The 26,477-nt window shown below is 46.0% G+C and overlaps 1 protein-coding gene across 1 annotated transcript in view; it reads right to left on the minus strand.

Moving 5' to 3' along the window:
- Positions 1-23,398: 23,398 nt before the first annotated feature.
- The window catches only part of LOC122497316 (solute carrier family 4 member 1 adaptor protein), a 28,255-nt gene continuing 25,176 nt past the window's right edge, over positions 23,399-26,477 (minus strand). The window contains exons 13-14 of the mRNA XM_043604249.1: positions 25,763-25,832; positions 23,399-23,742 (exon numbers count right to left, since the gene is read on the minus strand). Coding sequence (XP_043460184.1) covers positions 23,693-23,742; positions 25,763-25,832 — 120 coding nt within the window. The 3' untranslated portion in view covers positions 23,399-23,692. The remainder of the gene's footprint in view (positions 23,743-25,762; positions 25,833-26,477) is intronic.

The following is a 26,477-nucleotide window of genomic DNA, read 5'->3' on the forward strand; positions in this document are numbered from 1 at the left end:
AAGCGAAAGCAGGATTGAAAAGATGCAGTAGAAGAATCTGCCCTCCTTTTTGTTTTTAATTATCATACTCCCCAGCACTGAATGAAAACCATTTTGTTAAAAATCTACATCGCAGTTACAGCTTTAGTGACAGACACAACACAAACACATAAACACAGGCTGTCAATGTTCTTTTGATGGTAGCGAGTGTTTATTGTTTTATTTTATTAACAAGAGTGAGAACAAAGTGCTAAACTATATCCAATCTAAAATAAAAGGGGGGCGCCTGGGTGGCTCAGTCGATTAAGCGTCGGACTTCTGGTTCCAGCTCAGGTCATGATCCCTGAGTTCAAGCCCTGCATTGGGCTCCGCGCTGACAGTGTGGAGCCTGGTGGGATTCTCTCTCTGCCTGTCTCTTTGCCCCTCTCCTGCTTGCACACTTTCTCTCTCTTAAAATGAGTAAACTTTAAAAACAAAATAAAATAAAATAAAATAAAATAAAATAAAATAAAATGGAACCTTTACTCCCACAGGGACATCATCTCCCAAGTTTGTAAAACTCTAGGGCCTGGTCTTCCCCTGCCTGAACTAACACTGAAAGCAAGACGCCATCAAGTGTGTCTCTGGTTGACATGACCCATGGTGCTAGAGATCTGAGCAAAAGTCCTTTCAGATACGAGCTCACTTCACCCTGGAACAATTCTGAGAAGTGGAAATGGGATAGAGACGACACCACCATGTCAGAAAGCAGGAGCCCTGCAGATCAAGGCTGTGTCCTTCAAGGTCAAACCATGAGACAGAAATGAGACAAAAAGCCTTCCCTCCCAAGTCTGTGCAAAACTGTGGGAGAAAGGCTGGCCAGACGGGGAGCTTTGGTTGGGGAGTGGAGAGAGAGACCTGTGCCCCCAGGACAACTGCAGGGTCAAAAGGAAACGTGGGAGAAGGATTCACAGAATGGGAGGCTGTGAGAAGAGCCACATCGCTTCTCACCCCATCCCAGGAAATCTTCAGTAAAATTAGCCCCCTACTCTACATTTGCTAGAAAAGGATTTTTTTTTTTTCTGGAAGCTGGTAAAGGGGCTAAATTTTGCATTGCATTTGCTGGGGTCAAAATAGCCAACTCACGAGCGAGAGAAGACAATCTGTGTATTCTAGGCATCACATCTATTCTATCCTGCAGTATCCCCAGATCTAGAATACTGTCTGGCATGTAGTGGATGCTCAGAAAATATTTCTGGAATAAACACATACAACTCAACTCCTCACATGCACAATTTCAGCCACACCCACCACTGTGTCGTCCTCCTTCAAAGTCTAGTTCAACATTCACAGAGACTCTGCTGTGACTGACCCACACCCTCACTCCCAGCACTCAGCACCAGGATTCTGCTGCCCCAGGGAGGTCATCTCCGCTGTCCACTCCGTGCTCAGGGAAGGGGTACTGAAAAGATGTGTCCTAAGGAAGTTCTCCAAGCTCCTCCAGTGAGAGCTGCCTGCCTGCCCCTTTTGCCTGTGGCCGGGGCAGAGCCATGGCTCCAACCATCCATCCATCAAAGCATGGCCTCAGGTCTGCCCCCTGCTGTGGGAATGGAGAAACTTCACCCAGAGCACCAACTCCCATACTTCTCAGAGCAGCAGCCTGGCTGATCACCTTGCTCTGGGCTAGCAGGGAGCCTCAGCATTCCGGGCAGACTTTAATCTCTCAGCCCATTTGTTCACCTACAAAGGAGAAAGTGGCTACAAATACCCTCCTTGCTCACTTGACAAGGACATGGTAAAAGTCAAATGAGGTCAGACATGTGAAAGCCTCTTGAACTCTGTAAAGCCCAGGCCAGGTGTGGCATTGCTGTTTAAAAAAAATTTTTTTTAATGTTTACTTATTTTTGAGAGAGAGAGAGAGAGACAGAGTACAAGCAGGGGAGGGGCAGAGAAAGAGAGAGAGACACATAGAATCCGAAGCAGGCTCCAGACTCTGAGCTATCATCAGCACAGCAGGGTTCGAACTCACAAACCGCTAAGATCACGACCCCAGCTGATACCGGACGCTTAACTGACTGAGCCCCCCAGGTGCCCCATGGTGTTGCGATTTTTAAAAAACTACCTTTAATTCATAGACCCAGGGCAGAGCTGACATCTCCCTTTTCCTCCAGTCCTCTAGTCCCAGGCCCCTTGGGCTACCTGCTGGGCCTGGATGTGACACCCTGGCAGACACTGCTGACCAGAGGACAGCCCTGGTACCTCATTAGCTAGGTCTCACGATCAGAAGCAGCAGCCTGTCCCCACCCAGGCGGAGAGCCACTAGCATGTGGAAGGCCACACTAGCTTGGGTTAGATGCCTGCTGGCCTGAGCCAGAAGCTGAGGGCAATCAGGGACAGAGCTTGTCTCCCCAGGCGACCTGAGCCCCAGGTGAGGTCCCAGGGCAGGGTGAGGGATGCAGAGACTGTTCTTAACATGGTCTCAGACAGAGGAAAATCCCCAGGCCCTGGTAGGCTGCAGCAGTGGGACACCCCAAGGGTTGCCAAATTTAGCAAATAAAAATATAGGGCAGACATCCAGTTAGACTTGAATTTCAGATAAGAATCACATACTTTTAAAATGTAAGTATGTCCCATGGAATGTTTGAGATATACTAAAAATTATTTGTTATTTATCTGACTTTCAAATTCAACTGGGCATCCCATATTTTACCTGGAAACATTACCCTCTCTGAATTCCCCAGGGCTAAAAGGGCTCAGGGAGTCCAGTCCCTCCCCAGAGCCTGCAGCTACAGCCCCCTGGCTGCTCTGGGAACTCTACTGAGAGGCCACTTCCAAGACTGTGTCCTCACTTCCTGAGTGGCGACCCGTGCAGCCCAGCATTGGGTGGCAGAAGGATCACGACAGAGGGAAGACCCAAGGGTCCTCTCAGGTCCTTTTACCTGTGAACTTCCGTGAGACAAGAGTAACGTGTCTCCTTCACAGGGCCTTGTCACGGGCAGGCAGGCGCCCTAACATTACACCATGCCCTCCTCCTGTGAGACTACTGTCGCAGGGGCCGCACCTGCCTTTGCTCAGCAGATGTAGGGGGCCCCAGTGTGCCTCCCTCTTCCCTGAGCCGCTCATCTACTGCCCTGCTCCGGTCACTGTCTATCAAGACTTCTGGCCCCCTTTACCATAGAATTAGCATAAACGATTTACTCAGAGGTGACGCCACCCCAGGAGCTGCTGTCCACAGGCAGACCATCCGCTCTCAACTGAACTGCAGAGAGAGCCTCCTAGCTGCCCTGCTCCAATTCCCTGCCACGCCAAAACCAGGGTCCCCTGCTTAAAATCTCTCAAGGGTTTCCCATTGGTCTCAAGATAAAGTCAAGACACCTTGTCTATCTTCTGCCCCCATGCAGACGTATTTCTTGTTGTACTACAAACCAGCCAGCACCGTCCCTCTTCCCCAGCTCACTGTCCAACCAAATGCCTGGCAGTGCCCTTGCCAGCTCCGCCCCTCCCTCGGCATGCCCCAGTCCACCCCAGCCCTCAATGCCCCTCACTCATCCTTTTACAAGGTCTCTCCCTGTACAGTGGTGATACTCATCACCCTTCCAGGCTTCGTAGGGTCTTGGAGAGAATCAAGTGAGAAGAGGGATGTAAAACTATCTTGTGAGCTGGAAAGTTTTGTGAGAGGTAAAGAACAGAATGGCAGTTGGGTGGTGTGGAAGAGCCTTGCAGGCTGACTTCGGACGCCCACAAGAAGCACAGGGGACAACCAAGTGAAGGCACCAAGGAAATTATGGCAATCTAAGTGGGGAGGTGTGGGTGGGGGGTGCGTAGTGTCTGGGTGGAATAGCCATAACCCATGCATGAGGTCTGGGCTTCAGAGGAACCCCTGGAGATGCAGGGTTGGTGATGGGAGTGCAGGATAGGGGGGCTTTGGCCCCTTCCTTCCAGCTTAGCAGGATGAGTCATCCAAATGTACCGGCCCAAATCTCACCCTCCTCCACTCGTGGCTGAGCTGAAATGGTCCAGAGGATGTGCCCAGAGTGTGGAGACAGCAATGCAGAAAGTGAGTCACAGAGCTGAGTCAGAGCCCACTCAGCCCTTTTCAGGGCTCTGACGAAGGCTGTGCCAGCAGAGAGGTATTCTTCTAGCCTTGCCCCTTTCCAAACACTACACACACTCACACACACACACACACACACACTACTCCAGATACATGAACTCATAACATGCTTCCCCTGACTGCTAGCCTCACTTATTTCAAAGATGCAGTGAAATCCTGGGTCTCTCATATAATGGGCTTTCTTCACTCTATCTCTCTCCCATTCATTCATTCATTCATTCGTTCATTCGTTCATTCATTCATTCATTCATTCATAGTTCAGATACCAGGGATAAAAACCCAGTTCTTGTCTTAAAGGACCTCTTTACCAGGCAGGGGAAACAGTGTCCATTCAGCCCCTGCACTGCAGAGGAGGGGGAATGAGGGAGCTGGGCCCCGACACAGCCCCTCAATGTTGGGATGGGCCAGGAAATGACTGCTCACCACCCAGTCCCAGGACTCCCATGTCTGGGGCCTTCTATCTCCCAATGAAAGCAATCGGCCTAAGGATGCATCTACACAGATTTAAACAACATTCTTCTTCTCCCAGTTAACATGGAGACATTTACACACGCAAGCATAGCCTAAGCTAACTGCTACAAAACAGGTTCTTGTCTGATCTGTCCGTTTTCAGTGTGAAGACTGAATTTTGGCTTTGAGTCTGTAACAGAAAGAGCCACCTGCTTATATCAGAGAATCTACAATATCAGAACTGGGAGGAGTTAGAAGTCCTCTCCTTCTAGTCTAACTGCTTCTTTTACAGAAATTGAAACTCAAATCCAGGGAGGAGAAAGAAAGCGGAGTTCTTTGACAATTTCCATCCATTTTCCAGTCTTTAAACAAACATAATTTTTGCTACAAAAATAAACCACATTACAGAAAGAATGACAAAGAAAACCACATTAATCCCAACACTATAATATAACCATTGGTATCATTTTGCTGCTATTTCTTTACAGTTTCTTTTCAGACAAATGTAATCATACGTGCATATAACTGTGCAAACTACTTTTTTCATTAGACTTTACCTTCTAAGCATTTTCACCATGTTACTAGAGTCTTCATAACCATCATTTTTAGTGAGCATATAATATTCCCTCAAAAAAAGATGGTCGCCATTTTTTCCCACTTACTACTTAACCGTTTCTTTACTGAAAGGCATTTAAGTTACGCCCCAAGTTTCACTCTCCTAATGCTAAATATTACTTTTTCACTTACTTATTTGCTTGGGTCAGACACACACTCCTATAAGCGGAATTGCTCTGAGGCAAAAAGCATGAACATTGGTAAGTCTCCCAGGACAGAATAACAAATCGCTTTTTCTAAGACTGCACTCATTAACACAAGGGTCTACTTACACTGCATCCTCGCCTTTCATTGCACATCATGGCTTAAAGTGAAATCATAACTTGTCCATTTCAACGAATGACCAAAACATAAGCGTTCCAAGCTTCTGGCCCACCAACTCCCTGCTGACTTTTAGAAATGACAATCAAGTGTGTAGGGACACACACAAAGATGTCCCCTGAAGAGCACGACAGTGTGATATGTACAAGTGTGTCAGAGTCTATGCAGAGGCACACCATGGGGAAGGACTTCTATATTTTACTTTGCACACTTCTCTGTTGCTTTAATTCTTCACAGGGAGCGTAGTACTTGTATAATCAGCACGATGACAAAGATCTTTCCGGATATTTCGGAGAGAAAAAAAGCTTGCAAAAACTAGCACCTCCTTTTAATCTGCTGAACCAGAGTGCTGGTTCAGTGCATGCTAAGCCTTACCCAACCTTGACTTTTCTGTCAAATGGTGGTGATACTATTAATGAATGCCGCAGGGTGACACTACTAATAACATAGGCTATTGTGTCACTTCAATGAGATCATCCCTGTAAGACTGCTTAGCACAATGCCTTGCATTTACTAAGTATTAATAAATGTTAACTATATATTATTATTTTATTCTGACTTGTCTTTTAGTCCCCTAACCCACAACCTTAGCCACACTTCTTACCACTTATTCCCACTTAGCTCCCAGGCCCCAGGGAACAAAGCCCATTTGAAGCCACATTAGCCACATACCTTTCCTGAGAATTCTGTTTGGCAAATCATAAGCCATTAACCCAGGAGCAGTGCAAAGGCATAATGAGGGAGGGAACCAGAGGCGTATGTACGTGTGTGGGCAGCGCACTTGAGCACGAATGAATGCCCATTCCATTCCAGATGGTGACAAGGACGCACAGCATTTGCAAATGGCAAAAATGAGAGCACTTATTTTCAGTAGAGCAACAGCTGGGGGGAAAAACACCCAGAGAAGTAAAAATTAAGAGTATCTGATTTTTTTAAGAACTGAAATCTCAAGGCACCCATAACGCTTAGAATCTCAAATATCTTATGCTTACTTTCAGGGAAAAAAAATAACAAAACAAAAATCATTTTTAGAAAGAAAAGCTGAGTAGGAGGGCACTAAGCTAAGAGGCAATAACAGCAGGTGAAGTTCAGCAGAAGGGACCCTGCAGTCAGACCACTGGGGGCCCAAATCCTGGCCCTTCCACTGGCCTAGCTCTGTGAACATGGCCAACTTAATTTATTTTTGTGTGTCTCAGTTTCCTCACGTGGAAAATGGGGATAATAAAAGTACCTACTTTTCTAGTAGGGGGTTGTTGTGAGGATTAACAGAGTTAATATGTAAAGGCTGGCCAGGTACTATTTTTGTATGTGGCTGTGTGTCTCAGCCCCTACTGCAGCAGCCGGCCCCCTGCCTGGCAAACGCTATGGCCAGTCAGGGAACCTCTGTGAGGGTCCCCATCCGTGGAGGTGTCCACGGAAGGAGGGCCAGCCCCCATCTGCAGGCAGAGTTTTTGCTTCGGCTCAACCCCTCTGGAGAGAGTGGTCGGGTGAAGGAACACCCACCCTGCTGGCCTTTTTGCAGGCACCAGGCTTTGACAGTCTCACAGAGATGGGGGGGTGGTGACTGGGTCAGGGGTGGTGGAGGGGTCTTGCAGTCAGGCCCAGGGAGGCTGACCTTGAGGGTTGTTGCTCCTAGAACGACCTCTGATTGGATTGCCTAGGAAGGCACTAAGGGCCTCCCGGCAGCTTCCGGTGTGGAGGTCAAGCTGCTGGCAATCCAGAGACCAGGAGGAAAGCAGGCAGGGCTTTGGGGGAAAGGGGAGCGATGGAGGGGCTCGTGTGGGAAAAAAACAGAGGGGGAGGGGGGAAAAAGGGAGTGTTTAGAGGAAGGCAGTGGGTGGAGGAGGAGGCTGGAGGCAGGGGGAAGGCAGGAGACCAACGTGGGGGAGGGGATATTGAGAGGGGGGAGGGAAGGAGGAGGAGGTGAGAAGGAACCAGCAGGGGGGCAAGCGGGCCAGAAAGGGCGGCCCCGCCGTCCCATCTGAGTGTCTGTTTACTGAGCAGCCCCCCTTCCTCAGCAGAAAGGCAGCCTCGGCCTTTCTGGCCTATTCTGGCCTTTTCTGTCCTGATTGCATCCACACGCGCCTCCGACGCACTAGTCAGGCAGCCGCTGGGGAGGACTCGGCAGGAGCCTCAAATGCCACCTACTCCCCGGCCTCTCTCCCAGTTGATGCTTCTATTTTAGGCACCACATTATTTCCTGCTGTGATTTTTTCAGCCTTCTAATTCGGGCTCTGAGGTAAGCCGTGACATCCGCTCCGGCTCCCGCAGCCTCCCCCCTCCCGCCCCCTGGAAGCGGCGATGCGACCCTTCCCTGGGCGGCCACCCCTGCGCCCCGCGCTGCGCAGCACCGGGGACTTCAGGGAGTCACTCAGCCACAACGGCCCCAAAGGAGGCTTTATGAGGAGGGCTTTACACCCCCCTCCTCCCCACCCCGGGACCGATGAAAGGCTCGCTAGAATAGATCTCTAGGCAAGGGTTTAGAAAAAAATGACAGGGACCAGGTATAAATTATGCCACTGGGTCTCGGTAGATGCTTGGGAATCAGATGCTTGGGAATCGGTGGTTTTCAAGTCTTTTTTGGACAAAAGCCCCTTTGAGAATCTGATGAAAGCTGTGCACCCTTTCCCCAGAAAGTGTCCACAATGCAACCCTACCCCACCCCCACCCCACCCCCACACAGACCCTGAAATTCTCTCATAATGTCAGGGTCCTGTATGCCACTCTAGGTGTCCAAGGACCCTAGGTCAACAGCCCAGCTCAGAGGCCCCCATAGAGCACCTCACAGAGCAGCTCCTCTTGTCAGTTTCCTCCCAACCAGACTCACTTCTCCCTTCTTCCTTTCCTCTTCTCCTCGGTGATCTGCTTCTTTATATTTAATCAAGGTGTGTTTTTAAAGGCGGCTTTGTATGTGCAAAGATTTCACCCCCAAATGGGCTAAGGGAGGTCAGACTGTAAAGTGCTTACTTGGGGTAGTGGACTCGCCCCTCATCTCCGGTCTAGTTTATTTCCTGGGTCCTGTCTAAGTGGTGGTAGGAGAGACGTGGCACTTGGACTTGAGCAGATTTGCACTGGAATCCAACACCTGGTAGCTTTGTACCTTGACGTCCCTGAGCCTCCATTTCATTTGCACAGTGGGAACTCCATTAATAAAGTTTCCCTCACAGGACTAAGTGAGGCGGTGCAAAGGGAGGCAGCTCTCAAAGGTATTTCTCTGTCAAGGGAGGGGCGGGGTTCAGTTTACTTCTCAGTCACTCAGACCTCGTCTGCTGCCCTGCAGAGTAGGCAGCACCCAATAAAGTTTTTGTTTTCGTTTTTAATGCTGATGGGAAAAATGAGTCCTAAATAAGGAAGTGACGTGAGATAGCTCCAGAATGATGAGTGAGAAGTCAAGAGCCCATCCCCAAGCAAATGGGAGCAGCCAGCATGGAAATCAGCCTTTGTAATCTGGCTCTGGATTCAGAAGCTCTCCTTTTCCCACACCTGTTAAAAGGGCCCCTCGTTCTCTTCCTCTGTCTACGGAAGCCTTCCCTACCACCTACAGACCCGCCTCCCTACCCCCCCTTCCTTGGTCCCTAAGGTGCCCACTGTCGATTGTCTTCGTTCCTTCCCCCAGCCCTGTGAGATGCCTCTACAGTGCCAGAGTCACCTCTACTTCCTACATATGCGTTCTCAGTGTGATGCCCTCCTCAGTGTCCAGTTCAAGGACCTTTTCTCAGTTCCCTGCTCTCTTGACTTCTGGACCTGTTTCCTGACATTAGACACGGCTCTTCTCAAGCTCTCTTCTCCTGAGCTTCGACAGCGATACCCCAACCTGGTTCTCTTTCTGCCTCTCTGATTGCTCTTTCTCTACCTTGGCTCTCTTTCTCCTCTGCACCTTTCTAAGGGTGGCTATGCCCAGGGCTCATCACATTGCCATCAGTTCCCCCACCCTTTGCCCTCTGCCCTTTGGTGGCAGTGATGCTGGTGGTTTCAGCTATCTCATCTGCGCTGCCAGCTTGAGTTGCAATCCCAGCTTCACCTGCCGTTGTCATCTCAAAATCAACATATCTAGAAATGAATTCTTCATCTTCGCCCAAGTCAGCTTTCCCTCCTGGCTCCCCTTTTCTGTTTGGGGTATGATATCCCCTTGGTCACCCAGGCACAAAGGTGCCATCAACTTTGACTCTTCTGCCTTCTCCTCCCACCTCCACACCAGCGCCAAATCTTGTCCATCCCTTTGGGATCTCTCTGGCATCCATCCCTTCCTTCCCTTTCCCACCTCCGTTCACTAGCTCTCAGCTCTGATGGCTGTAGTAGCTTCCTGGCTACTTTTTCTACCCATAGGTTCTCCATTCTTTAAAATAGGTCAACTTTGGGGGCACCTGGGTGGCAGAGTCAGTTAAGTGTCTACAAGATCATGACCTTGCGGTTCGTGGGTTCTAGCCCCACGTCGGGCTCTGGGCTGACAGCTCAGAGCCTGGAGCCTGCTTCAGATTTCTGTGTCTCCCTCTCTCTCTCTCTCTCTGCCCCTCCCCTGCTTGCACTCTGTCTCTCTCTCAAAAATAAATATTAAAAAAAATTTTTTTAAGTAGGTTAACTTCTGAGTCAAGACCCATCTCCATTATAGCTTTCTCAACCATCTGAACTGCTTTAGCTCATCTTGCCTGTTCCAGTCACTTTGCCAGGGCATCTGATCTTGCCAGGTATCTCTCCTATTGTTATTTAGCATCTCACATTTTTCACCTAAACTGGAAGCCCCTAGAGCTCTTTCTCAGCCCCTGATCTGAGCTCTCCCAGGACCAGCCAGGACCCCTAGTGTTGCACCCTGGCACTTAACGCGAGTGCTTCTGACTCCTCAGTGTGTCCCCTATTTGGTCTGGGTCACTTCAGCCCTCTTTTTTATGAACCAAGGAATGCCCTTCACCATAAAGCAGAGAACCTAAACTCCAATGCCCAGAGGGACCAGCAGGTCATGAAGACAGGCCAAGTATACAATGACAGGGCGATGGGAGATGGCATCTACATCCCGTGTCCCCAGTTGGAAGGGTGGCTGCTACTCGGTCCTCCTTCATTGCCATTGGGCCAGGTATAACTAGATTTTCCATCTTTTCAAAAGAAACAAATGTGGATTTTTATGGGAAATTTCCCAACTTTTAAAACACTGTGCAAGCCAAACACAACACCACCGCAGGCTAAATTCGGCCTGTAGGTAACCCTGGACATAAAGGTTTTCTGCATCGTAATTATTCTTGACATGGCAGAAAGCACTTTGGACTGGGAGCATCTAGTTACAGTTGAGTCGGTAAGAAGCTGTGTGACCTTGGGTAAGTTACCTCCTTTGTCTGGGCCTCAGTTTCCTCATCTGTACACGAAGGATCCTATTAAATGATCCCCAAAGCCTTTTCAACTTGGTAATTCCGTGGTTCCTCAGTTCATCCTGAATGGTGGGGGAAATGCCATTGAAGTAAATCGTCTGGTTATGAGATTTACCATAAATACACACTGAACATAGATTACCACATTTGACAGAACTAGAATACAATAAGGCATTGGTTAACTGAGATTCTCCAAGGTTAACTGGAAAATCCCCTTTTAATCAAGCTTATTGTTGTAAGACTTTCTAAAGTACTGGCCTCCAGTTTCCTGCCTTTCTAAGCACAGGAGACACAGCAATGCTGGGTGAGGGGAACTGATGAGTCAATGTCTGGGGGCGACTCTGCCACCTGGGCTCATGCGGGCGGCAGCTGAGCAGGCTGGGAGGTCTCTCAGGCCACTCCCAGCCAAGGAGCTGCTAGCGCTCAAGGACCAGTGGCTGAGGCCAGAAGATAACTACACTGAGGCCTCACAGCTTCTTTGCAAAACTCGGACTCCTGAGTTTAACATCCACTTTGGGAGCAGACCGCAGCTATAAGCTGGGATTTAGTTGAAAATTGGCCCTGCCTGGGATGTATGTCAAGGCTGAATGTCATGAGCTCCTTCCCACCAAAAACAGTAAGAGCTTTGCAGCCCAACAGATCTTAGTTGAAATCCAGACTTCCAGTTCTTAGCTGTATGACTTCAGGCAAACACCTTAACCTTTCTGAGCCTTAGTTTCTTCATCTATAAATTGAAGAGAACAACAGCCTCTCCTAGAGTTGTTACAGGACTAGGGAAATAACGTCCGCTAAGTGGCTCACGTGGTGTTTGAAGTTTACTAAGTGCCAGTTAAATGGAAATCATTATTCTATTAGGAAGTAACACCTTTTATCATTTAAAATCCACTCTGATTCTTTAGTTTTTTTCTTAGTAGGGTTAGAAAGTAAATACCAGTCACCTTCTACTTTCCACAACAGACATTTGAGAAACCAACTGTTTACAAGATTAGATGTTGTCTCTAGCTCCCTCCTCCCTTCCATCCTGCCCTGTTATCCTGAAATAGTGACACCAGCCTTACAATCAGAACCAACACTTCCATCTTGCAGCTACCATACTAATCACTGGTTCAGTCAAGAACATCAATGGATGGAAAAGTTTGGTGAGAGCAGTGTATTCACAGGCTTAAAGTATCTCTCCTTAAATTACTTGTTAAAGGGAAAAAAACCAGTAACTTTACAGTGGAGAAACCTGGCAGACACCTCCTTAACCAAGTTTTTGAAGTTAATGTCACCAATACTGGAACAAGCAGACATCACGTGGTTCCCAGTAGGATGCACTAAGAAGGATAAAGCATCACTTCTCTGAAACTCCTGTCCACAAACACCTAACCTGAATCTAATCATGAGAAGACATCACACCACACAAAGCTGACGGACATTCTACAAAATGGCCTATACTCTGGAGAAATATCTATGTCATGGAAGAGAAAGAAAGGCTGAGGAACCGTTCTGAATTTAAAACCAAGGGGATATGATAGTTAAAGAGGAATGTGTGATCCTGGGTTGGATCTTAAACTAAAAAGGTATTATGAAGAATATTATTGGGACAATTGGATAAATTTAATACATATTGTACCTTAAGTATTGATGTAAATTTCCTGATTTTGATTTTGTGTAAAAGAATATCCTCATTCTTAGGAAATTCACACTTGGGGTGCCTGGGTGGCTTAGCCAGTTAAACCTCCAACTCTGGATTTCGGCTCAGGTCATGATCTCATGGTTCGTGATCTCATGGTTCCCCACGTTGGGCTCTGCGCTAACAGCATGGAGCCTGTTTGGGCTCTCTCCCTCCCTCTCCCTTGCTCGTGCACACCTGCACGTGCACACACACATACTCTCTCTCTCTCTCTCTCTCTCTCTCTCTCTAATAAAAAAAACAAAAAAGAAATTCACACTGAAGTATTTAAGGGTAAAGATGTACAATGTGTGCAACCCACTCTAAAATCACTCAAAAAAAAAAAAAGAAAGAAAAGAAAGAAAGAAAAGAAAATCAATATAAACATGGAAAAACGCAAGCCAGGAGAAAGAATATTAAAACAAATGCTCACATCCGGTGAACTTGAGAAAACAGTACACAGGAGTCCTCTGTACTAGTCTTACAGGTTTTGATCAGCTGAAATTATTTTAAAATAAAATGTAAGAAAGAGAAAACAGCCAGAGGCGGAGGGTGCCAGGTACAGAGCCTTACATGGTGAAGTAGAAAGAGCCCTGACTTAGAGACGAGGTTCAAACCCAGCTCTACCAACTGCAAGATACTTAAAATCCCTCGACTCTGTCTCTTCACTCCAAAATGTACGTAATAATAATGCCTTGCTCTTAGGGTTATCGAGAGGACTAAATGAGGCAGTCTATGAAAATCTGGCGCATGCCAGTGTATTATTCTCATAGTCTACAAGTATATGCTGCTAAGGGTCCTGAAGTGATAAATACAAGCAGAATTCTTACCCCTACACAGCTTTTACTGTCATTAAAAAGGTGGCAAATAAATAACCAAAACAGGCAGACAAATAATTACAAGTTGCCATACATTCTATGGGGGTCATGGAGTTGTGGCAGGAGAACTGGGGGACCGTACCGCATATGGGGGTGCGGGGTTAGGGAAAGCCTTATTGAGGAAATGGCACTTAAGCCAAGACTGACGAACTAAGAGGGAGGGGTTGACAGTCAGTGGTGGGAGCAGCAAGGGCAGAGGCCCTGAGTGGGCAAGAACTCAATGCAGGCAAGGAACTGTGACATTCTCTCCTCTGTGAGAGCATTTAGAACTCCTTGAAAGCTCCTTGAGGTGAGGGGCAGTGGAGCACGCGGCACAGATTGGACCTCCATTAGTGTTTGATGAGTGAACAAGGGAATGGGTATCCCTTGGTTTCAATATTTGCCATGAGGAGATCTACCCTTTCCCAGCCCTTCTCAGTACCCTGTAACAGAAAGGAAGGTTTCTTTTGAACTTGCAGCTCTGGCATTTACCCCTCTGTGGGCAATTTGCTTAGATCACAGAGCTGGAAGGGACCCCAAAAATCCCACGCTCCCACCTCTCGAGTTGGAAGGAAGGAGCAGAGGTCCAGACTCAGGACAGACTTGCCAGAACCCATAGACCCGGTTGGGGGCCCAGTTCTGGTGCCTTCCCCAGCCCCTCAGCCTGCCTTGTTTATTTGTTCAACAAGTTTGTTTCAGCCATGGCACAGCCTGTTCTGACACTGGAACACTTATGAGATGAGCCAAAAAATCACAGAAAAATGGTCTGCTCTTGGAGCTAAGGGGCGGGGCAGCCAGGGTGGGAGACAGGTTTCAGGCCAGCTCTGGGGCAGAGTTCTGGCTTATCCTTTGCTGTCTTTTTCCCTTCTGTCTTGGGAACCAAAGGGACTCCAGTGGGATTTCCCGCCTCAGTTTCTCCAGGACCATGATGTGGGAAGACTAGAACATTCGACCATAACATTTCCAGTTCTCACCTCCACCCTCATTAGCTCCATTCCAAAACCCAGCTTCCACCCACTGAGTTCATGCCACAGCCTGATGCACCCGATCAGCCCAAGGATGGAGGAGGTGCACAGTAGTGGCACTGACCTGCCCCCTCTGCCTGCAGTGTCCTCTTTCTCTCTGCTTGGGGACTCTAGCTTATCCTTCCAAATGCAGCAGTCATGCCGCCATCTCTAAAACGAACTGACTCCCGACAGTCTGCTAGCCACTTCCCAAATTTTAAAAAGCCCAACCACGGCAAACGAGATAGCCGAGATGCTGATTTCTTTGCTTTTGTCTGACTGGATACCTACTCGGTGTCGTAATGCTAGTTCTTATCTTGTGTTGATCAAAAGCATTCATTTGCAGTTACATAAATAATCAATTACCAAAAACTTAGAAGTGAATAATTAATAAATGCAGGGCTTTTTTGGCTGACAACATAATTTATTGAAACCTTAATTAAGCTTAGGGTGGGAGAGGGGATGGGGCTAGAATGACAAAAGGAGTCCAGATGGTAAAAAGGTGACTCTAAGGTCCTATGCAGCCCTTTGATACACATGGCTGCCTCATTTCCCCCAAAGGCCTGGTACATAGTAGATACTCAGAAAGTATTCGTTGAATGTATGAGTGTGTGAGGATGATGACACTCCCTGCCCCTGGGATCATTCCCCTTCTGCCCTTTTACTCCAGGCAGCTCCCCAAGAAGCAGAGTCTGGCCAGCTGTGGGAGGTGCTGTTCTCCTTCACTTCCAAGATTAGCTCAGACCTTAAAAATCACAGCACGGCGCCTGCTCCTTCCATGCCAAGGAAAACAGTAGATGTCAGAAGCCTCCTTAGGTATCTGGAAGAGAACAGCTCCTTCTGCTCCCTCCCTTCCTTGTATGAGGTCATTGAATCAGGATGACAAAGCAAACAGTGACATGTGTTAGGACTTGTTCCTGCCCTGATTCCAGGCTTCTCCAGCCCCTCCCTCCTCCCAATCTTCAGAATGGCAGCCCTAGGTGTGGACAACTAACTGAACTAAACTCAGTCCTTGGGATCCTGGGAAATGGGTGCTAGTTAGGAAGCATCTTCTACAGTAGTCAACAGAAGGTCCTGGAGAAACCTCAGTAAAACAGGGAACTGGGATATTAGCACCACTGGACATTTGCACAGACGTTTCCCAGGCTTCAGTGTGCTCTCATCTATTCTCATCTGAGTTATGGAAAGCAATACTTCTCCGACTTTGCAGATGAGAAAACTCATTTAAGGTCGGCAAGTTAATCAGGGCTACATGGCTTGGGGGTCACAGAGCCAGACTTGAAATGAATTTTATGACTCTAGTTCCATCTTCCCACCTCATGATAATTCCTTGACCTTCAGTCATTGGTACACCTGCTTCATGCTTTTTGGCTATTGCATGCCACCATACTATTATTTACTTAACAATTTTCTTTAAATAAACTCAAAAAATGGACTTCCTTCTAAGCAACAGTATGTATGCACCTGTATATATGTATAAATAATATATGTATATATTTGTATGTGTAACTGCTAAAATTAAACATTTTTATCCTCATCCCCGAAAGTCAACTCCTAGATAACACCAGGGATGCCAGTGCACTCTTTGAGAAACTGTCCAACTGTCTTCCATCAACCTTGCATTACTAAGAACGGATCTTCACAGGCTGGCAGCCAAGTGGCTGCCCTTGTTGAAGTGCCCCACCAGTGGGATGGCTCAGGGCTCACACTACTGTTAGGGCCGTGCCTCCAAATCACAGAGTTACTAAATCATGGAGGATAAGAAAGAGATCATGGAATCCAACTCCCAAGGGTCAGGGCCTTCTGCCAGTCACAGCCCTAAAGATGAAAGGGGGCACCATTCAGAGACATAAAGATGAATCAGAGGTAGTCCTGACTGTTAAAAAAATTTTTTTAATGTTTATTTTTGAGAGAGAGAGAGAGAGAGAGAGAGAGAGAGAGAGAGAGAGAGAGATCACAAGCTGGGCAGTAGCAGAGAGACAGGGGGATAGAGGATCCGAAGCAGGCCCCACATGCTGACAGCACAGAGCCCGGCGGGGGATTCAAATCCACAAACTATGAGATCATGACCTGAGCCGAAATCAGATGTTTAACCAACTGAGACACCCAGGCTCCCCGGTCCTTGCTCTTAAAAACTCAGAGCTGACAAACATAAACAACCGAAAACTAGAAGGAATAAGCAAAGGATCTAGAATCAGAGAAACTCTAGACTTGGTTCCACCATGAACTTGGCATGCCTTTGGGCAAGTCACTTCTTGTTTCTGAGCCTCAATTTCCTTAAACAGAGATGATAACATCTCTTCTTTTTACCTCTTAAGACTAACAGGAGATTCATTTTTTTAAAAACACATCAAAACGTCAAGCTGTGCCCCTTAATCATATACAAATTTTATTTGTCAATTATACTTCAATAAAGATGGGGGAAACGGGTGTGAAAAGTCCTCTGTTAAAAAAAAACAAACCGTAAAACTGTAATATAATGTGTAAGTACTAAATAGACAATGCCCAAACTCCTCCATAGAATTGGCATCACTTGCTGGAGAATGACTTTCTCAAGGTGAAGTGAAGCACCAGCAACGACAGGTGGGGAAGAGATTTGGAGAGCACCATTTGAGCCTTACCAGCATCCCTGACTTCCTGCTCTCAGATCGTGGGCCCAGGAAAACATTAGTGAACTGAACCAGCTCGCTGCGCATATCTCTTGCAGAATCTTTATTTTCTTCTCTGATTTGTACTCTTTCTTCTGCTTTGAAACATTTTCTTCTGGCTTTCTGCCCAGCGTGCAAGTTGACTGCATAGTAATGGGTCTCTACTGCCCTCTTGTGGTTGTTCTCAGACACAGCTGCATTGACTTTTGAAGGGGTGTGCGTGACAGCCTGAGGAAACCAGAGCCAACCCTCAAGATCAAGATTTTCCAGGGCCAGCAGGGGACTTAAAGCCCAAATTAAAGCCAGCTGCTGGAACCCAGAGCTCCTTGACGGGAAAGGGTAGTTCTGCCTGGTTTTGCCCCAAACAGGACAGGAATCCAGGCGGTCTGTCTGCATTAACCCTACTAAAACCATCAGTTCCTAGATTGTCCAGTTTGTCTGAAGCAAGATGTTGGAAATGAAGGCAGCTCTGAATCACCTTCTCTGCCCAGATGATCCAAGAATAGAAAGGGCCAGGACTAGAACTTCCAAACTCCACTCATTTAAAGCAACAGATAACTGAGTCCTCATTTCGTGAGTAGGTGCCACGGGGTTTGGAGGTGGGGGGAGAGGTATAAAATAAAACAGAGAATTCCTGTTCTCAAAAGCTCATAAAGCTTACACGTGTAAATAACTCAAAGCACACATATAATTAACAGACACTGGGGCACTGGAGTAAGGGTCGTGTACAAGGCTGCTGAGGGAAGGAGAGATTCATGACGACCATGGGGATCAGGGTTTTCTGAAGGTAGTGAGACTCAAGCTGGACTTTTTTTTTTTTAATGTTTATTTATTTTTGAGAGAGAAGGAGAGACAGAGTACAAGCAGGGAAAGGGCAGAGAGAGAGAGGGGAGACACAGAATCTGAAGCAGGCTCCAGGCTCTGAGCTGTCAGCACAGGGCCCGACGTGGGGCTGGAACTCACAAACTGTGAGATCATGCCCTGAGCTGAAGTTGCACTCAAGCTGGACTTTTTAAAAATGACTGGCATAGGGGCGCCTGGTTGGCTCAGTCGGTTAAGCGTCCGACTTCGGCTCAGGTCATGATCTCGCAGTCCGTGGGTTCGAGCCCCGTGTCAGGCTCTGTGCTGACAGCTCAGAGCCTGGGGCCTGTTTCAGATTCTGTGTCTCCCTCTTTCTCTGACCCTCCCCTGTTCATGCTCTCTCTCTGTCTCAAAAAAAAAAAAATAAAATAAAATAAAAAAGTTTAAAAAAATAAATAATTAAAAAAAATAAAATAAAATAAAAATGACGGGCATAAGCAGACATGAGCAAGGAAAACCACAATGAAACTAACAACAGCTACATTTGGGGGGAGCTGATTATGTGTCAAGCACAGCTAAAGGGTTTTATAGATATCTGTTATTTAAACTCCACAAGACTATGAGGCATTATTTTCTCAATTTGATAGACAAGGAAACCGAGGCTTAAGACCATGTACAGCAAAACTGATAGAAAATATAGGAAGAAATAAAAGCAAAAGGTGCACTTGAGGAAATAGTCTATTATTACTAGAGTATCAGGTACACCGCGTCAGGTGGCAGAAAGGAAGGGATAAGGGCATATGGGGTATATGATTAGAAAGTACACCAACCCTGTAATAAGGGTTTTTAAAGCCCCAAATGAATTTAGACCTCAGCTTTTGGATACTGAAGAACATTTGAGATTTCAGAGCACAGGATTCTGCTCAGGGATGCATTTTAAGATAACTCAGATGTATGAAGGAGAGCTTGGTGATACGGGGATAAGAGGAAGGGAGCTCTGTGAAGAGTCATGGGGTAAGGGGAGCTGGGGTCAGGGCAGTGGTCAGGGCAAAGAGATGAATCTTAAAACCTCTACATCCAGAAATTGTTAAGACTGACTTGGGGGAATGAAGAAAATGGAACTACCTTTGGTGGGAACCCTTGTCCCCTCCCATGCTGAGCTCTCCAACCCACCTCTCAACACCAGGTCTTACTGGAAGAAGGGAAACTTCTGGTCTCCCATGGAATGGAAGCCTCAGTCCCACCCTGGACCATGGTTGTGCCAAACCTCTAAGACCAAGCAGGCCAAAGTCACTCCAAGACCAGAGAAGAAATCTTGAAAATTATTCTCAATGCCCACATCAAGTGCAGAATCTCAGGATCAAAGAGCAGCCTGTCACAGAAGAGACCATGCCAGTTTGATGCTGTGACCTACTTCCCAAAGGTCAGGGAGAGTTTTATGTCATTTCCCAGCAGTCTGTCAAACCTGGTTGGGTCCAAACAGGGTTGGATCAAACCCTGTATGGGAATACCGCCCCCGCCCCCTGCCCAAGGGGCTTGGATTCCTGCTTTTGACTACCATGGGGCTGGGCTGGCGGGCTTCCCTCTGGCTCCCACTCTCAGGAAGCCGGCCACAGCTGCTGGCTCCTTGTCACACCATATCCGGAAGGTGGCAGCATTTCAATGGTAAAGCAACAGATGCCGAGGCCCTGGCTAACAGCTTCAAAGTTTGTTGAGAATTGTGTCATATTTCCCAAAAGAGCTAACTCCATCCAGTTCCAGAAGTGGTAACGGGTAAAGGCTTAGGCTACAAGGAGACAGTGAGGCTTCATAATTCCTATCCTAGATTGGGGAAGTTCCAGGGAAAATATTTATAGCAGCCACTCAACAAACATTTGAATGTACCAGGCACTGGGCAAGCTCCTTAGAAATTTCCTAAAGCAAAGAAAGAGACTTGTTTTAATGTTAACTATATACCTTTTTTTTCTCTCCAGAATCCTGCTCACTATGGCACTACTTTATCTTTTTCTTCCAATAAGTGAGGCCCCATACCACAAAAAAGTGCTCCCAATACCAAAGAAAGGGCAACTAGCTGTTCAAGACTGGGGTCTGCCTGCAAAATTCCCACCTGCCACCTGGTCTTTAACCCCACCTGCTGCTGGTGCCCCCTGACTTTTAGGTCCATCTAGTGGAAGACTGCAATTGTTCTCCAGCCTCTCCTACTAAGATGCAGACTTCTAGATCTAACTACTTTCCTGACATCTTTACTTAGATGTCTCAATGGGACATCCAGCTCAACTTGTCCAAAACTGAACTTTTATTCTCCTCTGGCTCTACCCCCTCCTCCCAGCAATCTGTCACTCAGTCTCAGCTACTGCACTTTTCAAAATATTGCTAAGACCCATTTACCTCTCTGCATTTCAATCTCTACTTAGTACAAACTGCCATAATCTCTCCCTGGTGTTCTGTAGCAGGCTTCTAACCTGGCTTCCTGCATACTCTTGATCTCTTCCCTCCTTCCTCCGCACTGTAGCTTGGGTGTTCTTTTAAAAACCCAAATCTGGGGGTGCCTGGGTGGCTCAGTAGGTTGGGCACCCGACTTCGGCTCAGGTCATGATCTCACAGTTTGTGGGCTCAAGCCCCGCGTCGGGCTCTGTGCTGACAGCTCAGAGCCTAGAGCCTGCTTCGGATTCTGTGTCTCCCTCTCTCTCTGCCTGCCCCACTCAAGCTCTGTCTCTGTGTCTTTCAAAAATAAATAAACATTAAAAAAAAAAAGTCTGGGGGGTGCCTGAGTGGCTCAGTTAGTTAAGTGTCAGATTCTTGATTTCTGCTCAAGTCATTATCTCATGGATTGTGAGTTCGAGCTCTGCGTCGGGCTTTGTGCTAACAGCACAGAGCCTGCTTGGGATTCTCTTTCCCTCTCTCTCTGCCCCTCCCCGGCTCACCTGCTCTCATGCATGCTCTCACTCTCCTATTCTTAAAAATAAATAAATAAACATTTAAAAAAATAATAAAATAAAAACCCAAATCTGCTCATTTCACCATCACTAACATCCAAATGGCTTCCCGCTGCCTTTTAAATATAAAGGCAGATGTGATACAGAACTCCTGGGGAGGCCAGGACAGCTGACCAGGGATACTTTGCTTTTAATTAACCTATTGTGTTCTTGCTGTAACAGTATTTTTTGTAATGACTAATAACCTTATTTTCCTTTCTATGATAAGGAGACTGGGTCACCTTGATTCCCAGTAACCATAAAACTACAACCTCCCAGTTCAGGAAGGGATAACTAGCCTTTCGAATAGAAACTTCAAATATCCATGAACTGAGATATTTACTTTTAAAGTTCCTGTAAGGAACACCCTGAGCCAGATGGAACCTTGAAGATGAATTAGCCTAGAGCAGGGGTAGGCCAACAACGGCCTGAGGGCCAAATCAGGCCTGAGGGCCAAATCAGGCCTGCCACCTGTTTTCATAAATATTTACTGGAACACAGTCACACTCACCCGTTTGTGTCCTGACTATGCTGTCTGTACTCCAATGGCAGAGTCAAATGCTTGTGACAGAGACTGCATGGCTTGCACAGCTTAAAGTACCTGGCCGTTAACAGAAAAGTTTTGCTGACTATGCTCCAAAGGTTGGGCTGCACGTGAAAGTCACCTGGAGTGCTTTTTAAAAGGGCTCACATCAGAGGTTCTGATTAAACTGATTTGAGGTGGAATCTAAGCACTAATATTAAAAATTTAGAAACAAAAAATTTCCCTCAGTGACTCTAATATGCAGCCACAGTTGAGAATCACTGATTTGATCTAGTCTCCTGTCTCATAGATGAGGAGTCAAGCCTATAGGCCAGGATTTGTCTCCTGTTTGTAATGAGTAACAACTACTAATATCTACAAAGCCCTATACAGCACATCCCTCTATATTATCTCACTTGACTCCTTTTTTTTTTTTTTAATATTTATTTATTTTTGAGAGAGAGAGAAAGAGAGCAGGGGAAGGGCAGAAAGAGAGGGAGACACAGAATCCAAAGCAGGCTCCAGACTCTGAGCTGTCAGCACAGAGTCCAATGCATGGCTTGAACCCACAGACTGTGAGATCATGACCTGAGCCGAAGTCAGATGCTTAACTGACTGCGCCACCCAGGCACCCCTCTCATTTGATTCTTAGGACAAATCTGAGGTTCAAAGAGCAGGAAGCACTTCTGTCCCTGCTTCATACATGACAGAACTGAGGCTCAAGAGATTTAAGTCATGTCCCCCCAAGTCTCCTATTTAGTAGAGAGAGCTAAGACTCACGTGCATGTCTTCTGAATTACCGATGCTCACTGTACAAGTTACGTATTTATGACTTATTTTGGCATATGGAGTCCTATTTGCTGTCAGGGTCTCCAGAGCATTTAGAAACCTACCTTCCTAAACAGACTATGCTCTGCAGAGCCACTAGGATTCGTCATGGTCACTGTCAGGGTAGAGTAAGAGGGTAAGGATGCAGGTGAGGGGAGAGGATGCATGTAGGCGTATATCTATAGATCCCATATCCGTGCCCTCACTTAAACCAGAGCAGGTGTATTTTTACCTGTTCAAGCAGTAGGATCCCACATACAATTGTATGAATAAAGAGTTCCACCTTTGAAGACCACTGACATGGCTCGGACCTTTGCTTACCGTTTCAATCCAAGATAGCAAGGTCACTCTGCCCCCAAATTCCTGTCACTTCTTACATCAAGTTCTTCCCTGTTGGTCTTAACGAAGTCCAAAAGAATAGTTTCTCATAATATCAATATAGGTACTGTTTTTTGAGAAATGAAAGGCATTACTTTCAGCAGACCAGACTTCCCACATCTGACAGGGTAACTGACATTTCTTGTTACTGCTCCCTGCCTCACTCACACATATCATATAATGCAAAATATATAATATATACTGTATAAAAAAAGGAAAATATCACCCTCATCCACTCTCTTGCTCGGTCACAGTGTTTCTCCTGACTACTCACTGGGTCTGCTTCCAGCCTAATCCACCAACTCTCCACCTTGCTTCCACTCTGAGGCTTTTCCTTCCTGTGGAACTGAGGCATTCGTTAATGTCGGGCGGGGGGGGGGGGCGGTGGTCGGGGGCAGGGGATGCACTGGGGGAGAGAAGACATCTTCTCGCATTTCTCTGTGTTTCCAGAGAGGAAGGAACTTTTATTCTCCTCTCCACAGAAGTGAGAGGCCCCATACTGGACAGAACACACCCAGCTTTCCATTCTATGACCTTATTTGCACCTTTCCACAGGAGGAAGAGAAACTAATCTGATTGATCTGAGTCCAGGACATTCAAAGGACTGAGTTTTTATCAGGACTGGTGCCTGAGTGCACAAGGTGTGCCACGGTCCCGGACTGCATCCTGATAAATCAGGGTCTGTCCTCAAACCTGGCAGTGTGAGGGGGTAGGAAGCTCTCCCTCTGTGTCTACTTTCAGTTCCAGGAATGACAGGGACACCCAGGGTCACACCATGGCATGACCTCCTATCTCAACACTTATTGGAGGAGGAGGCCATATCAGTGAATCCTAGAGCCCAACTGCCAGAAGCACCCTATTCCTCAGAAGCACAGTTCCTAAAACTTAACGAATGAAAGACACTGTGGCCTTAAACATGAGACATCTTCACCTTCTCTTTTAATAGAGTCATGTCTCTCACTTTACCAATTCTCAAAATATATGGTTTCTCTTTACATACATACACAAACACTTTTAAACATAAATGCCAAATTCAAAAGAAGCAGAGGAGTAGATAAATTTATGGAGCCACAGAATAGGAGAAAAGGCCAGTCACCAGATTTTACAAAAGATCACCTGAACTCCTTCTCTGGACATTCAACTTGATATATTATCCTAAATATCCCATGTCACATGGTCCACAAGTCTTCCTTCAGGATTCTGAAGCAGTCAATAGCCATACTTGTCATTAAGATGGGTCCTGCCATCTCCACTTTGGCCTAGATCAAAGTATAAAGAAAAAAAAGAAATACATTCACTTCTCCAAAGTCAGGAGGGAAAAGATACCCAGACATTAGTGTCCGAAAAAGTAAAACAGACAAAGAGGTTTCTTCTATTCCAGAACTCTGCCCTTTGGCATATGATTTCAAAACGTGGTCGTCTTTTCATGTCTACCTTCACATTTATTAGCTGATAAAAAGCAAACATTTCTAGTACCAAAATTTCTGTTAACTACTAGTGTATGAGAAACTTGATCCATAGAAAAAGCAACCTGTGATAAGCTTATGGGGAGCAAGCACCTCATATACTGCCTTAAGTGCATGTGTATGAACATAAGCTGTATACTCTCTATAGAATGCAATTCACAATCTCAAAAATGTTTATAGTCTCTCATCCAGTATGTTAACTTTTACGACTTTTTTTTTCTACACACACAACTCCACACTTGCAAAATTATGTTATGTTAGAGACTACTTACTGCAGAGTTGTTTATAATAGCAAAACTTGAAAACAGCAAATATTCACTGAGGGAACTGGTTAAATAAGTAAAGGTATATCTATACCATAAAAAAGAACTATGCTACAAGAAGAAAGAAAGAAAGAAAGAAAGAGAAATCTATAAATAGATACGGAAGGATATCCATAGAGTGATAAGTACTAAACAGAAAGGTACAGAATATGCTTCTATTTGTATAAAAAAGGTGGTGAAATATCATGTATTTTATTGTTTACACAGGCATTTCATGTGACACATATAAGAAGTCACAGAGGGGCTCCTGGGTGGCTCTGTCTGTTAAGCATCTGACTCTTGATTTCGGCTCAGGTCATGAGCTCACAGTGAGATTGAGCCCTGAGTCAGGCTCTGTGCTGACAGTGTGGAGCCTGCTTGGGATTCTCTTTCTCCCTACCCTTCCCTCAAAATAAGTAAATAAACATTTTTTTTAAGTCATAAGAAAGTGATATTTTGTTGGCTTTAATGGAAAATACTGAGTAGCTGAGGTAGAACCAGAAGTTGTTGTTTTTTAACTTGAAAGAAATTTTAAAATACATGCAGAAGAGAAAAATACAATGAACCTCCATGTACTCATCACCCAGCTAAAACAATTATCAATATGTGGCAAATCCTGCTGTGTCTACTACTCCCTCATCCTCTGCTTCTACTGGATTATCTTTTTTTTTTTAATGTTTATTTATTTTTAAGAGAGAAAAAGAGAGGGAGGGAGGGAGGGGCAGAGAGAGGCGGAGACACAGAATCCAAAGCAGGCTCCAGGCTCTGAGCTGTCAGCACAGAGCTCAACATGGAGCTCAAACTCATGAACGAGATCATGACCTGAGCCAAAGTCAGACACTTAACCGACTGAGCCACCCAGGCATTATCTTAAGGCAAATCTCAATTATCATTCCACCTGTGAACCTTCTGTACACAGTCCTAGAAGAACTTTTCCTAAAAAACAAAATTCACACTTTGAAATAATTAATAGTTTCCTAATAGTATCAAACATCTGGCTAGTATGCAAAATTATCCAACTCGTATGTAACTTTTTTAATAGTTGTTTGTTCCAGGGGCGCCTGGGTGGCTCAGTCGGTTAAGCGTCTGACTTCGGCTCAGGTCATGACCTCATGGCTCGTGAGTTTGAGTCCCTGCATCAGGCTCTGTGCTGACAGCTCAGAGCCTGGAGCCTGCTTTGGATTCTGTGTCTCCCTCTCTCCCTGTCCCTCCCCTAGTTGTGCTGTATCTCTCTTTGTCTCTCAAAAATAAATAAATGTTAAAAAATTAAAAAAAAAAAATAGTGGTTTGTTCCAATAAGGATCCAAGCAGAATCCACAAATTATACTTGGTTGATGTATCTCTTTAGATCTTTTACTCTACCTGTTCCCCTAGAAGGGAGAATTTTCCCACTTCATACTCTTATAAAAACTTCACATTTTGAACCTTAAACATACATTACCTACTCAGAAATATAAATAAGTCTTAAGGAGAATAAGTCTTAGAAGAGAAGAAAAGTAAATACAATCTACCTTCAGGTGGGACCCACACACAGTAGTCTGGGTCATCTTCTGGATATCTGGAGGAAAGTGTTGCTGGAAGCTGCAAAGAAAACATAAGTTATTTTACTGAAAATAATTTTAACTCTAAGGACTATTATCCCTATGCCTGTCAGCAAACAAAAACTAAGAGCAGCTTCCATTAATTACCTTCACATAAGTAACCAAAAAATGGGAGAACATCTCTGAACCTTGACTTTTTCCTGTAAAGCCTCAACAAGTTGATTTTCAGCCAGTAAGAGTGAGTGAGGTTTTTTAAAAGAGGCAGTTAACAGAGATATGAGTTCTAATGGTATGATCTCCATACAGGGAATTTTGGTATTTGTCTTTTGAGCTAGGTGGAGAAAAGAGTTAACAGAGCAAGCCTAACTGCTATCCTTTGAAAGGCCTGTTTGCAAGGCTGGCCCTCGCCTAGTTTCTGGGGACTTGGATTTCAGGAGAGTTCCTACTACCCTGATAAAAGTGGCTCACTATGCCTAAACTGTCTGTAAAAAACAATAGGGTTCATGCTGAACATCTACTTTCCTTCTTGGAGAATGAAACTGGAGTACATGCCAGGCAGGAGGTACCCATATGATCAGTCCCCAGTGGGCACTGAGTCTCTAATGGGCCTCGCTGGTTAGCAACATTTCACAAGATGTCACAACTCACTGCTAGGGGAATTAAGTACATCCTGTGTGACTCCACT

The sequence above is a fragment of the Prionailurus bengalensis genome, chromosome A3 (assembly GCF_016509475.1).
Source record: "Prionailurus bengalensis isolate Pbe53 chromosome A3, Fcat_Pben_1.1_paternal_pri, whole genome shotgun sequence".
In the NCBI taxonomy this organism is placed as follows: Eukaryota; Metazoa; Chordata; class Mammalia; order Carnivora; family Felidae; genus Prionailurus; species Prionailurus bengalensis.